The 13,354-nt window shown below is 38.3% G+C and overlaps 1 protein-coding gene across 13 annotated transcripts in view; it reads left to right on the top strand.

The window, feature by feature from the left end:
* Positions 1–13,354, top strand: part of LOC149144719 (uncharacterized protein C16C9.01c-like) — a 329,727-nt gene that overhangs the window by 31,337 nt on the left and 285,036 nt on the right. For 8 of the 13 annotated variants that reach the window (XM_089446735.1, XM_089446734.1, XM_089446738.1 and 5 more), the window contains one exon: positions 595–643. In XM_089446735.1, coding sequence (XP_089302861.1) covers positions 595–643 — 49 coding nt within the window. Of the gene's footprint in view, positions 1–594; positions 666–13,354 lie in introns of all 13 variants that reach the window. The other 5 variants (XM_089446737.1, XM_089446740.1, XM_089446739.1 and 2 more) reach the window with 1 other exon arrangement.

Genomic DNA, 13,354 nt, shown 5'->3' with positions numbered 1-13,354 from the left:
ATGAGGTGAGTGCCAAGCTGACTCTTCAAGCAGTTATGACAGAGTTAGGAGGTCTTCCCTCTGCAGCGTATGGATTTTAGCCCCAGGCCTGATCACAGACCACTGACGCCTCGTCCTCCCAGTAGCTTAGAAGAGTATGTTATGTACCTAGCACTGTCGTGGGTGCACAATATTTAAGAATATATTTCATATTTGCATATTGAAAATGTGCCCAAACGTGGGGTATTACTATTAATACATAATTTTTTCAAAATGTTCTTGTTATAAATTGGCCTAGTGGTCCTAGTTTAGGCAGTGTTATGTTTATTTAACCTTTCTGAGGTATGTCAGACTGGTTCCTCAGGTTACGTGTTATTTTGGGTATAGGTCAACCTTGATCATTACTAATTGTGGCTAACATCCAGGTTTTAAGTCAGCTCGTTTATCTAGTGATTTTGGCCATAACAGTTGCCCTAGCAAAGTGATTGACAAATAACTGTGTCAATACAAGCATCATTTATTTATATTCTTTTCTTCAGTTCATCTTCAGTATGTTATGCAAATATAATTGAATTGTGTTTTCTCTTACAGTAATAAGAGATTTATCTCATGCAGGTCCACAAACTGCATTTGGTGGCAAGATCTGGGCCGATGAAGCTGAAAAGTAAGCAATCGCTTGTCTCCAGGTTGAGTTCTTTTGCAGATTGATCGATAGTAATTGAATGCACATTTTTATCTTCACATTGAAACTTTGGGAAAGACCTTTGAACCCATAATTTTGGAAATACAAATTCACTCAATTTTGTAATATGCAATTTTATGAGTTTCCTTCCATCTTAGTTAGTTTTACTTGCTTTTATTGTTTTGCTGCATGCCATAAGATACTGTTGTTCCTGTTGCCACCCAAACCTGCACTTCAAATGATGTTCAGCACCCAGAAAGAAGTGTAACCCTAGGGGCAGTGAGGGAAATTGCTCATTGTCATCTCAGCAATTTTCCCTCTCATTTTATGCCAGCTCTCCTCCAACTCGGAGGAAACCCTAAGCTAAGACCACAAATCTGTCGTTTGTAGCAGATGTGAAAAATCAGATATGTTGAATGAACATGGTTTTTAGAATTTTGATTTATAATGGTGGAAGCGAAGAAGGCTCATGTCTTCTCAATTGGGCTATGAAGTAGGAGCAATGATGACAAGATGGTTTGCAGCAGAATAGAAGAAAATGAAGGCTATCAAAGATATATTCTTTCTAATGCAAATGAATCTCATTGACATTTTCAACTGAAATGGAATCTCTTAAGAGATACTATTCCACCATCTCATATATTTCAACCAATACACGATATAACAATTAATTAAAGAGGATAGCAAACAACCTTCAGAAATAGCATAAGGTGCAGCCTTTTCCTTCATTTAATTTCAGATTTACATCCTTGGGTAAGGAGGTTCAAATACCACAACCTTAGCCTTCTCCTTAAGCCCAAAACTATCCTTCAAGATGAATAAAGTATAAACAGCCATGAACATGAGGATAACTGCAGCAAATATCTATTAGCAGAGCAACATATTAAGGAAACTCGTAGAAAAAATAGATAGATGTTCCACTCAGGCTTGTCAATTTTCCCTACCTCCCATAGACCTGCAAATAAACAGTGTACTTGGCCTCTTGCTGGGGCGGGGTTCTCCTTTTTCCTTCACCTTTTTCAAATGAAAGGGCTCTCCTTTTATAGATCATCCTCTCAGCTACCTCAATAAATACTATTTGGAATTTTTAAATTCACATTTCCTTTAATAAAATATAATAAAACCATCTTTAGAAAGCTCGTTTCCTTTTCTCCCAACAAGAAAAATCCAAAGAAGAAACTCCTAAAAGGTCCCTCAAGGAGGACACTCCTTTTGCTAGGGGAAATAAACAATGAAATAAGCACATGAATGTATCAAAGATGCCAATTGCCTTCTTTCCATGAAGGCCACTCCTATAGAAATCCATTCTTTTCCTTGATATATGCATTAATGATTAAACTCTTCATGGTGAGCCATCCTAGGTAGGACACTCTTCTATTAGATGCTTTCTCCACCCACCATGCTCCTCAAATTACTCAAATTGCATCCTTAAAATAGGGTGCTCCTCTTGTTGAAAAATCTAGGGCATAGCAATTAAGTGATTTCTCTTCTATTGGTAATTGCTTGTGAGTGCTTTTTAGTTGTTTAGATTAGGACCTTCTTTTACTTAGGTTATTAGTGTTCTTCTTTGTTAAAATTGGAAACTAGGGCCAAACTCCATGTGGGTTATCTTATTTATGGTAGCTGATATTTTTCTTGGATCCCTCTCATCAAGAGGTGTAGGATTGATCTAAAGATCATCCAATTCCGATAAGTATTCATGGAATTATGAATTTATTTGCGTTATAAGACAATTTGTTAAGGTTGGCTAACAACCAAATAAACCCCACATGTGCTCAACGTTTTAGTATAAATAGAGGTGGCCTTCAAGTCATTTCAACACACTTGGGATCTCTTCCTCTCTCTACTTGTCTTTGGGTTTTAGTAGGAGAAGAGATCCTAAGGAATAACATTGCCCTGATCCAGAGGGCAGAAAGTCGGAACTGTCGGAAAAGACGGAATTGTCGGAAAAGAAGGAATTGTCGGAAAAGACGGAAAAGCCGGAAAAGCTGGAAAAGCCGGAAAAGCCGAAACTGCCGGAAAAGCTGGAACTGCCGGAAAAGCCGGAAATGCTGGAAAAGCCAGAAATGTCGGAAAAGTTGGAACTGCCGGAACTGCCAGAAAAGCCGGAAAAGCCGAAAATGCCAGAAAAGTCGGAACTGCCAGAAAAGTCGGAACTGCCGAAAAAGCCGAAACTGCCAGGATTGCCAGAAACAACCAGAACTACCGGAACTGTTGGGAACAGCTGGAACTGCCAGAACTGCCGAAACAGCCGGAGCATCTGTCTTTGAAGGAGAGCAGCATGCAAGGGACAACTAACTAACATTGGGACAGTTGTATGGTACTTAGTAGCAAATACACCAAGCTGCAATGTTACAGTTAGCATGTAAGGGACAACTAGCATGCAAAAACAAGCATGCTAAGGACAACAAGCAAGCAAGGGACAACAAGCAAGAAAAGTGCAACCAACACATAGGTTAGGATGGCAACATGGTGCAACAATGGCACATAATGCAATACAGTGATGGGTACAGTCATGATTAATGAAGCGTGATGAGATGCAGCGTAGTTATGATGGGTGCAACATGGTGTAGCGCAGTGAGGTGCAACATGATGACGAAATGCAGCAGAACGATAGGTGAAGGAGTCATCTTGGAGAATTAGTTGAAGCAGCATGTCTTCAACTAATCTCATGTATCATATTCTTAGAGATGATCTATGCTCTTATATAGATAAGTCAAAGTGTTGACTTCTATTGTAAACGTATTATCTCTCTCTCTCCCTGCTAAACTATTGAAGAACATATAAGAAGAATTGATTAAGGGTTTGCCCACATTGGGGTTTGTCCCTGGATAGTGCCACATCTTGTGTACTCTTGTCTTGGCTTGTCTTCTGCGATTTATGTTTATGTTCTATTTGCAGTTTACTTTAATGCTAATGTGATTGCTAATCTGGAAAAGATATGGAGCTAACTGTGAAAATTGAAATAAATTGCTCTAAGCATAGAACATACCTAAAACTAACATGGTATCAGAGCTGAGGTGAAGACAATGCCCAAGCAAAAGTGAAAGAGCAATCATCGAAGACAGTTGGGAAAGGACAAAAGGATTAGTGGATTCCTCATCCCTCTTCAAATTCACCAAGGGTGAAGTCGAAGCAGAGAATATTATCAGAATGGCGTAGCGGAATTGGCCTACCTGAAGATCACTTCATTGGAAGACCGGATCTCAGGGTGGAAGGAAAGGCAGATAACTAGTTTGGCCATTATGCCGAGGAGTGTCCGAATGGCAGGGACACATCACTTGATGATGATAACAATCATTCAAGGACATCTTCAATGATCAAAGGAATGACAGGTAATGCAGGTCATCAAGGAAATGGCCGACTCTTCATAGAAAGCAAGGAACCCCAGGTATGAAGAATCAAATGTTGTTTCTGATAAGATAAAGAAGCGTTATCTTGTATTGGCCCTCTCCTTCAGATTCTTTGGGAATTTGGCTTATAGATTGTAGTGCTTCAAGGCACTTGATCGGATAGATGAGTGCACTCTCTAATTTGGTAGAGATGGAAACAATCGTGGAATTATACTTGGAGCCGATGCCACTTATCCCAGAAAAGGTGTAGGGAATGCTAACTCTCAATTGAATAAGGGTAACTCGATTCATTTACAGAATCTCTTTTATGTACTTGATTGCAAGAAGAACCTGGTGTCGATCTTGGAAATGGAAGTCAAAGGTTTTAGGGTGGCATTCATCGATGGAAAGGTAAGTGTTAAAATATATAATTTTCAAAGATGCTTTTTCTCATGGGTTCAGGGTTGGCAATTTGTATCAAGTTGCAGGATGGTCCATTGGGGATCATGTCAATTAACATATCGCATATATAACACCGGAGGTCTACCTATGGGGCCCTACCTGATGTGGGTCAAATGGTGATAGGGATGTCTGAATTCAAGTAGAGCATGAAGGTACATGTCTGAGATGTACCGAAGCAAAATCTTATAAGGGGACTGTTGACCCTGCCGCCTACACCTACCTAGAAGCCAGTGAGACAAGCCTTTAACCCCACAAGGTGTGGTTGGTGGCAAGGAACTCAGAGAAGGGGCTGTCACACTAATCCCGACTCTCTCCGTTTGAGCTATCTCCTAGGCTAGCTAAGGGGGGTGGTCTCTAATGAAAAGTTAAGTTAAAAAAAGATGTGAGTTTCTAGGAGAATTGTTAGAGTTAAATAGATTATTTATTTAAGATTTATAAGCAAACCTGATATGAGCAATAATGATAAACACATAAGATAAGCATGAAATACATAAACAACTAGTGCCTTCAAAGTATTGCTCTTTAAGAAATGAAATTGTTTTTTTTGCTTAGAATGAAGTGAAATGCTTTCAAATGAAAGCCCAAATAACCTTGGACTTGGGTTTCCAAATGGAAAAGGGTTACTTAGCTTATGCTTTAGCTTTCTTTCTTCAAACTTGAATTGCCTCCAAGAACACTTGTAGGAAAGCAAGCAAAAGAGTTAGCATGCAAAAGAAATAGGGCCTCAAATGCTAGATAAAACCAATATGCACACAAATGAAAGAAGAAAATATATGATATTTTTTCAAGATAGAAAAGAAGCAAAGGGCTCATGAAACCCCCTCTTAAATAAATCTCTTGATGTCTTATGAGATTGTTGGCTTGAACAACTTGTGGGATCTTTGATATCCTTGGAGGTGACTATTCCAACCGAAGAAGTCCTCACACTCCAATAGAGTTGGCAACCTATCCTTTGAACACAAAAATGCCTGCAAACCAATTGTTAGTGCAAAAGAGACTTGGCATATAGAGACCAAGTTGAGCTTGTCATTCAACCGAAAATAACAAGCTACAAAAAAAGCTCAAAATATACCAAGCCCAAAGGAGATTTGAGATAGCTGCAAATCTCTCCTCCCTAAACAATAATGCCCTTAGGCAAATGCACAAAAAAAAACAACTAGATAGCAATGTAAAATCAAATGAATAATAACATCAAATGACACAAGGATACCTCATCAACCAAAGAATGCACCACAAGAGAAGCTAGTAACCCCAAAAACTTTTATTTATTTATATGAAAGATGAATATAAATCCAGTAGAGTCTCTGTAAGCCCAACGGCTCGTTCTGTCCCTCGAAGATGAGAGCCAAAGCCCATTTAAATAGGAAAATGGGAGCCAATCCCAATGTGAGTGCAAGTGACAAGTGGAAGGGTGAAGATTCCAAAGCAAAAACGAATTTGCAAGTGGTTGCAAGAACTGTCCAAGTGTTGGAGATCACTGTTGTAAACTGCTCCCTAACTGGCTGTGTATATCTCCCTTGAGAATCAGCGTTCATCCAACTGTTGGTGCATATTCTTTATGGCTGCCAAGTGCATATATAACTAAAGTAAATGGGAGACAAACTCCCACCCAAATCTTCAACTAAAACCTGTGATTTGACACATCTGCAACCAAATACCAATGCTGCCAATCAAATCTGTGTATAGCAGCCAGCGTAGAGGTTGATATGCTGTGCGTGTTTCTCTTGAATATTAACGTGCCATATTTTTGCTGCCAGGTGTGAGTATGAGTGGAGATAAGGAGGAGTTTAACTCCCATCAATTTGCTGTCGTAAACTGCCACCAAACCAAAGTTTTGATTGCTGTGATAAATCCTCATTTAAATGACCATTGCGTATTGTCTCTTGTTGGTCTGCGTTGACTGCTGTAGGTAGCTTTTAGCTGGTAGCGTGGAGGCTAAGTGGAGTTTAATGCGTAGACAGTCCTCACAAAAACTTGAGTTAACCTTATTTAACATTCCATCAAAGTCTATGCTGATTTTCTTTTGCTGCGTGGAGATATCTTTGACTAACGTGGATATTCCTTTGATGTAGCTGTACGTGGAAGCTTCTTTTATCATGTGCCTTTTATCAAACTAATGCGTAGGCTATAGTTATGTGGGGTCCCTCCAACTTCTTTTAACTTTTTCACCTTAGACTTTAATTAACATTTGATTTAAATTAAATCAAAGTCACTTCATACATTTGCTTGTACGTATTTCTCATGAGCTCATTGTGAGCCCCTTTGACTTTGACTTGAAACTTTGACTTGAGCTTGTTGTACCTTATGAGGTGGGTCCCACGTGCTTGCCACATCACCCTTGACTCTCCACATAATTTCCATGTCAAAATTTGACTTATTTTGACTTTGGAAAAATTTATAAATTTTTCCAATTATTCATTTTTTTGAATTTTTTTCCTCATTTTTGCTACTGTCACTAGGAAAATCAGTTTTTGAGGGACCATAAGTTGTCTTTTGATCTTGAAAGTGGGCCCTAGGATAATGCTGAACCTATGAGGATGAATTTCGAGTAGTCACATGCCCCAGACATTTCCTAAGGCCACTTATTTACATCATTACATAGAAAATAATTAAAAAATCCCGTTTTGTGGGAAAATTTTAATTATTAAAAAATCCTACTTAAACCTAGCCAAATTCCATGAAATTTTTTGTGTGATCTAATATGGTAATATACATCGACTCTAGACACTAAGATGTGTCAGGGGCTCAATCTTCAAACTGTCACCCTGGCTTTGGGGTAAAACATGAGTGAAAAAACCTAGAAAATTATATGCCTCTGAAAAAGAAGGGATAATTAACCAGATAAAAAAAACACTCCAAGGTGTACTCGTTTGCTGATCGAGTCTCAACATCCTAGGCTTGTTACAGACTCAAAACTTATCATTACTAGTATCACTTATTACAATTCCCGGCAGGGTGTGGAATCTGAGTACAAGAAAGACGATGAGAAGATAAAAGTAGAGTTAAAAAACTCTGTTGACTGACGATAACTGATGGTACAAGTGTCCTCTGGATCATCCTTGGGCATGGAGTCTTCATATAATCATCAAGTGCCACTCCAGTGGTCAACATTTGGCTCCATATGGGGATGCATGCTATATATTAAGTGATGGTGTGCAAGAACTTGGAATCTGCATCCACCGACAAAAGACACATATCAGCAGTATCCATTCAAAATATCATCAAATGAAATAAAGTACAGAAACGAAGAAATGGAAAAATATTCTAAGAGCATAAATGACAATTTATTCATGAAATAAAACTACTTAAACAAAAATGACACGAGATAAGGTTATAAATATAATACAAAAAGATGCCCCATGGCATTAGATGTCTTCGGTGAAATCCATCTTGAGAACTTGCCTACTCGCAGGCAAGTCCATAGGTTCTTTCTTTGATGTGCCTTGCCCAATTCTGACTATCTTGGGATTGTGACTTGCCCCAATATTAACATGTTTGTGGCCATCAGATATACCAAACCTCCTCCTTTTCCTTTTCCGACTATTGATGCGTTGAGACTTGATCCTGCTCAAAACTGGTGGTTCATTTTTTATATTTTTCGCTTTTTTCTTTTCTTCTTGGTTAGTTGCGATGGTGATGATGATGCATTTATTGCCAATCCTACTGCTTTCTCTTGAAAATGCTTTGATGTAAAATTTGTAGTACCCAATCTTTTTGAGCTATGCCTAATCTCTTCGTTTTGAATCTAAGATACCGGAAACGGCTCCCTAGCAGGCAAAAACGCCGTTTTCCGTATCAGAAACGTATTCTGCCCGGAAACGGCAAAAAAACGGCCGAAAAACGTATTTGCAGGTTTGGAAACGTATCAGATTTTCTTTTGCCGTTTTTCAGGCGTTTCGAAGGAAAATACGTCCAGTTTAAAAAAATTTGATACGTTTCAGCAAAAATGAAAACGTATTTCAAATTTTCTAAAACGTATCAGGAAAATCGAATCCGTATCTAAAAAAATTCAATACGTTTCAGTCGATTTTCATTTCACTTGGCCGCCGGGAACTGATTTTCGAAATTTGGCATTTTAATTTTTAGGTTTTGAACAGCCGACGGTATTCAATGTTTTAGCTTCATTCTAGAATCTATTCACTACTATAACTACCTTACCTAACCTATCCCTAAACGACAAGGTTGAACCGTTGAAGAGTTCTGAACTTCTGAGTGAGTGCCGCGGCTGAGAGTTGAGACTCGAGAGTTTTCACTGCAGTTTCAGTGTTCAAATTTCATCGCTGGAGTGACTGGTTCCTGCCGGCATCAACTACAAGCCTCAAGGTACACGACGCACGTAACTTTTAATAGCTTAAGCCTTATAGTCGCATCACTGTTCGCTTATAGTCACGACTCACAGACTGTTTTATGAATACCGTCACAGTTTTATGAATACCGTCGGTTTATAGTCAAAAACCTTTGCGGCTTTGCCCGATTCAAAAACCTTTGCGGCTTTGCCCTATCCTATGGCCCGATTCAACAATGTGAACACTGAAAAGAGACGCAGTGCTGACTGCTGACTCGCTGAGTGAACGCTCGAATAATATGTGTATTAGAGCCTGAAACAGATCCCGACTCTTTCGAAAATTTAACGGTTAATAGAGGGGAAACGACTGAATAATAGAATATCAATTGCACGGATTCTTCAGTTTAAAGAAATATATTTATATCTACGCACATATTCTTCAGCTGATATAAACATATTTATATCTATGCCTTGTTGCAAACATAGTATTAAAACAGGGATAAAATTTAGAAGTTAAACTTTAACAACCAATTAGGGTCATATTATTAGAATAAATGATGAATGGACGAATGGAGTTCTAGCCATTAGATTACGGTCCCTTTGACTAGTGTCAGGCCCCATGAAAGAAAAGCTGCAGTTGAATACATCGAAAATAAAATGACTTCACTAAATTGCTGCAGCCTCCAACATCCGGGATAACTGCTGGAGCCTGGAGGCTGGCAGTGAACTACCGCAAGTGCATCATGCTCTCTGAGTCTCTCCCTTTTCTTGTTTTGTGAAGGCCTTTAGGCTTTGTAAGTTTGTCCAATGCTCTGTCCCAGAAGCAATGATACAGATATACCCTACTACCTCGCAATCCTTTAACGTGGCCTATTCTAAATTTCTAATTTCTTGTAGGTGGACATTACTGTACATTATTGATCTTTAAATGAGGCATCCATCCTCAGTCATGACATGGTTTGACTCATATATTTATATTATCTCATTGTTCTTACTCTTGTGAGGGACATGGTCTCTTCATGTATGAATTTATGTCATATGATAGATTGAGAAACAACTCTTACAAGTACTGCCAGTTGATTTCTGGATATGCTGTACCTGATTCCCATTTGTCTTATAGAATTTGTATCTAGAAATTCTTCCACTGCTTCATAACATAATGGTAGTAGGTACTGAAGATAATAATGCAATCATGGGTTGCTTATGCTTAACCATATCCAATCATTTGGTTTCTAGTTAATGATAAACACATGCTGCTGTACTTTGACATGGTTTAGTTCTGCTGTAGGGCTAGGTTTTTCAATGTTCATAGAACAGCCCATCCATTAGGTTTAGTTCATCTATGAATCATGATAGATCATAGATGATAATTTAGATTCTGAAATATGAATGGTAATATGATTTTTTTATTTTTAATATATATATATATATATTTTAAATTTTTATATATTTATTATGTGCCGTTTCCTGCCATATCGTATCCAGATTTTTTGAAAATTTGCCGTATTCGTTTCAAACCCCGTACCCGTATCCGTTTTCTGGTAACTTAGTTTTGAATCTGTTCTGTTAAGGGGGGAAGGAAATTTGTCAACACTGCATCACTCCCTGTTTGGCATGATCTATAGATAATCTCATTGTTGGGTTTCCTTGGATCTTCAACATGATATCTTTTCTCTAACTCTCGATCAAGTCTGACAAAGGTATTATCAGGCATGGGGATGGTGGCATATGATAAGTCCATTTGAAGGCTGCCACCTAGATCTGATGCCCATTTTCTTGATAGGAGCATTCCCCATGAATCTGGAACATCTATCACAACAATATCCATAGTCATTATTCTATCTGTGTATGCAACTAGGAAAACCTGTAAATCTTTAATTATCCCACACACTTCAATTCTTTTAGAATCCATTGAACATATGTTGTGATAGGGCCTAGAAACCCTTAAATTTAGTTGCTCCATGACTTTCTTGGTCATGACATTTGATGAAGCCCTTGAATCAAGCATGCGGTTGTGTAAAAGACGATCATTCACTATCAAAAAAACATAAAATGGTAGATGATCTTCATTCCCCACATAACAGTTCATACTTTTCAATACAATTTCTTCATCTTCTGGTTCGCCACTAGGCTTTTCTTCCTGTTGAGTAATTTCAATGGCACTTAGTAACTTGGCCCTTTGAGATGGTATCTTTAAAAGTTTTGTCACTGGAATAGAAACCTTTGCATTATTCAACCAATTGCCTAAGTCAAAATTCAATTTTGAAGTAGGAGGAGAAAAATTTCTGTGATTATTCTGGTCTTGGATGTCCCTTCTTTGATAAGTCATCCCTTTGTGTTTTGCCATAGCAAGAATCTATCCAGATGTAGGTTTTTCCCCAAAAATCTTAGTGACCTCGTCAAAATTTGCAATCATACTGTAAACCCCAAGATTATTAGGCCTATGGCCAATCTCTTGATTTCTCTCAAAGGTGTATATGTAATCTTCCATGGAGAACATATTGATTTGACCACTTGTCCCTCCTAACATGCCACTTTCTATGATTCTCTTCACATACGGGCATGTGGCTTCTTCATGGAACTCATTACATGGCCTACAAAAAGGGGGAATCTGATCTACCATGTTGGTGGATTCCAATGGATTTGGAGGCCTATGCTCCTGTTGAGGGCCTTTATTATTTTGCCATCTATCATTTGGCCTAGTTTGGAATCTTTGCACTTGTGATCTCTCCATGGCCACCAACCTATTTTGCATGTTTTTCATTTCTTTGATGTGATTTTCTTCCATGCTCTTAATGAGTTGAGTTAATTCTTTAATAGGATCATGTGTGGTCTCTTCCTTGGCATTGCCTTTGTAATCATTTGATTTTGATGGCCCTCTATTGAAACTAGGAATTTCAGGGTTTTACTGATTGCTGTCTAGCCCTTTCTATCTTCAAGGCTTCAGATTGAGCTACACTTAGATTTGTAGGCTCCTTCCTCCTCAAATCATAGGCAGTGTCAACCACAAAAGCATCTAGATATGAGCATAAAAGAAATTCATCAGGAGGTTTAACAGTAGCAGGCATGCTTTTTACTAATTCATTGAATCTCTTGTTAAACTCCTCCATGGTCTCATTCTCATTTTTCTTCATGTTGTTAATGGCATTGATCAAAGGCCTATTTTCCTTCTTCTCTCTAAACTTATATAAAAATGTAGTTAGTATGGCTTGTAAAGAGTTATATGAGTTAGCAGGTTTCTCAGTGAACCAATCAAGAGCATCCTCTTCTAAAGATAAAACAAAAAGCCTCATCTTCACATCCTCATAATTAGCAGCGTTACACCATTTAAAGATACAGACATTAAAGTTTTTCACATGTGATGTAGCACTAATGGCATTGTTACCTTGAAAGGAAGGCAACTTTTCAATAGCCTTGTCAGGGATATTGTGAGGATAGCCATTTATGTTAGTGAAGTCACAAGGAGCAAAAAGATCATTCATGATGCTAGGCTCTACTTGTTCTTGAAAAAGCAAATGAATATCAGAAATAGCCTCTTGCCCAAGACTAGCAAGAGCTCTACTACGAGAAAGTCTATTCAACCTCTCTCTAAAAACCCTTTCAGGATCAGAAGAGGGGATAACTAGACCACTTGAATTTCTCCTAGTAGAGACTCTTGCAAAATTTGGATTGAGTGGAGTCGCCACTTGAGCAAGAATCTAAATCTAAAGTTCAAAAATGCTAAAACCAAAAGGTTAGTCGATTTCCCAGGTACAAGAAAGCTTGTCCCCGGCAACGGTGCCAAAGATGTTGACCCTGCCGCCTACACCTACCTACAAGTCAGTGAGAAAAGCCTTTAACCCCACAAGGTGTGGTTGGTGGCAGGGAACTCAGAGAAGGGGTTGTCACACTAATCCCGACTCTCTCCGTTTGAGCTATCTCCTAGGTTAGCTAAGGGGGGTGGTCCCTAATGAAAAGTTAAGTTAAAAAAAGATGTGAGTTTCTAGGAGAATTGTTAGAGTTAAATAGATTATTTATTTAAGATTTATAAGCAAACCTGATATGAGCAATAACCATAAACACATAAGATAAGCATGAAATACATAAACAACCAGTGCCTTCAAAGTATTGCTCTTTAAGAAATGTTTTTTTTTTTTTTTTTTTTTTGCTTAGAATGAAATGAAATGCTTTCAAATGAAAGCCCAAATAACCTTGGACTTGGGTTTCCAAATGGAAAAGGGTTACTTAGCTTATGCTTTAGCTTTCTTTCTTCAAACTTGAATTGCCTTCTGTTAAGTTTAGGTATGTTCTATGCTAGAGCAATTTATTTAAATTTTCACAGTTAGCAATCACATCAGCATTACGATAAACTGCAGATAGAACATAAATATAAAACGTAGAAGACAAGCCAAGACAAGAGGACACAAGATGTGGCGCGAGCCAGGGACAAACCCCACAATGTGTGGGGAAACCCTTAGATCAAATCTTCTTTTATCTTCAAAGTTCAGCAGAGAAAGAGAGAGAGAGAGAGAGAGTACAATCACAACAGAAGTCAACACTTTGACTTGTCTAGATCTAAGCATAGATCATCTTCTGTAACAATGAGATCAGTTGAAGACATTCTGCTTCAATTGA

Source organism: Pinus tabuliformis, chromosome X (assembly GCF_031772625.1).
Source record: "Pinus tabuliformis cultivar Carrire ecotype Pingquan chromosome X, CPIR1, whole genome shotgun sequence".
NCBI classification, from domain to species: domain Eukaryota; kingdom Viridiplantae; phylum Streptophyta; class Pinopsida; order Pinales; family Pinaceae; genus Pinus; species Pinus tabuliformis.
This window is presented reverse-complemented; position numbering and strand designations above follow the sequence as displayed.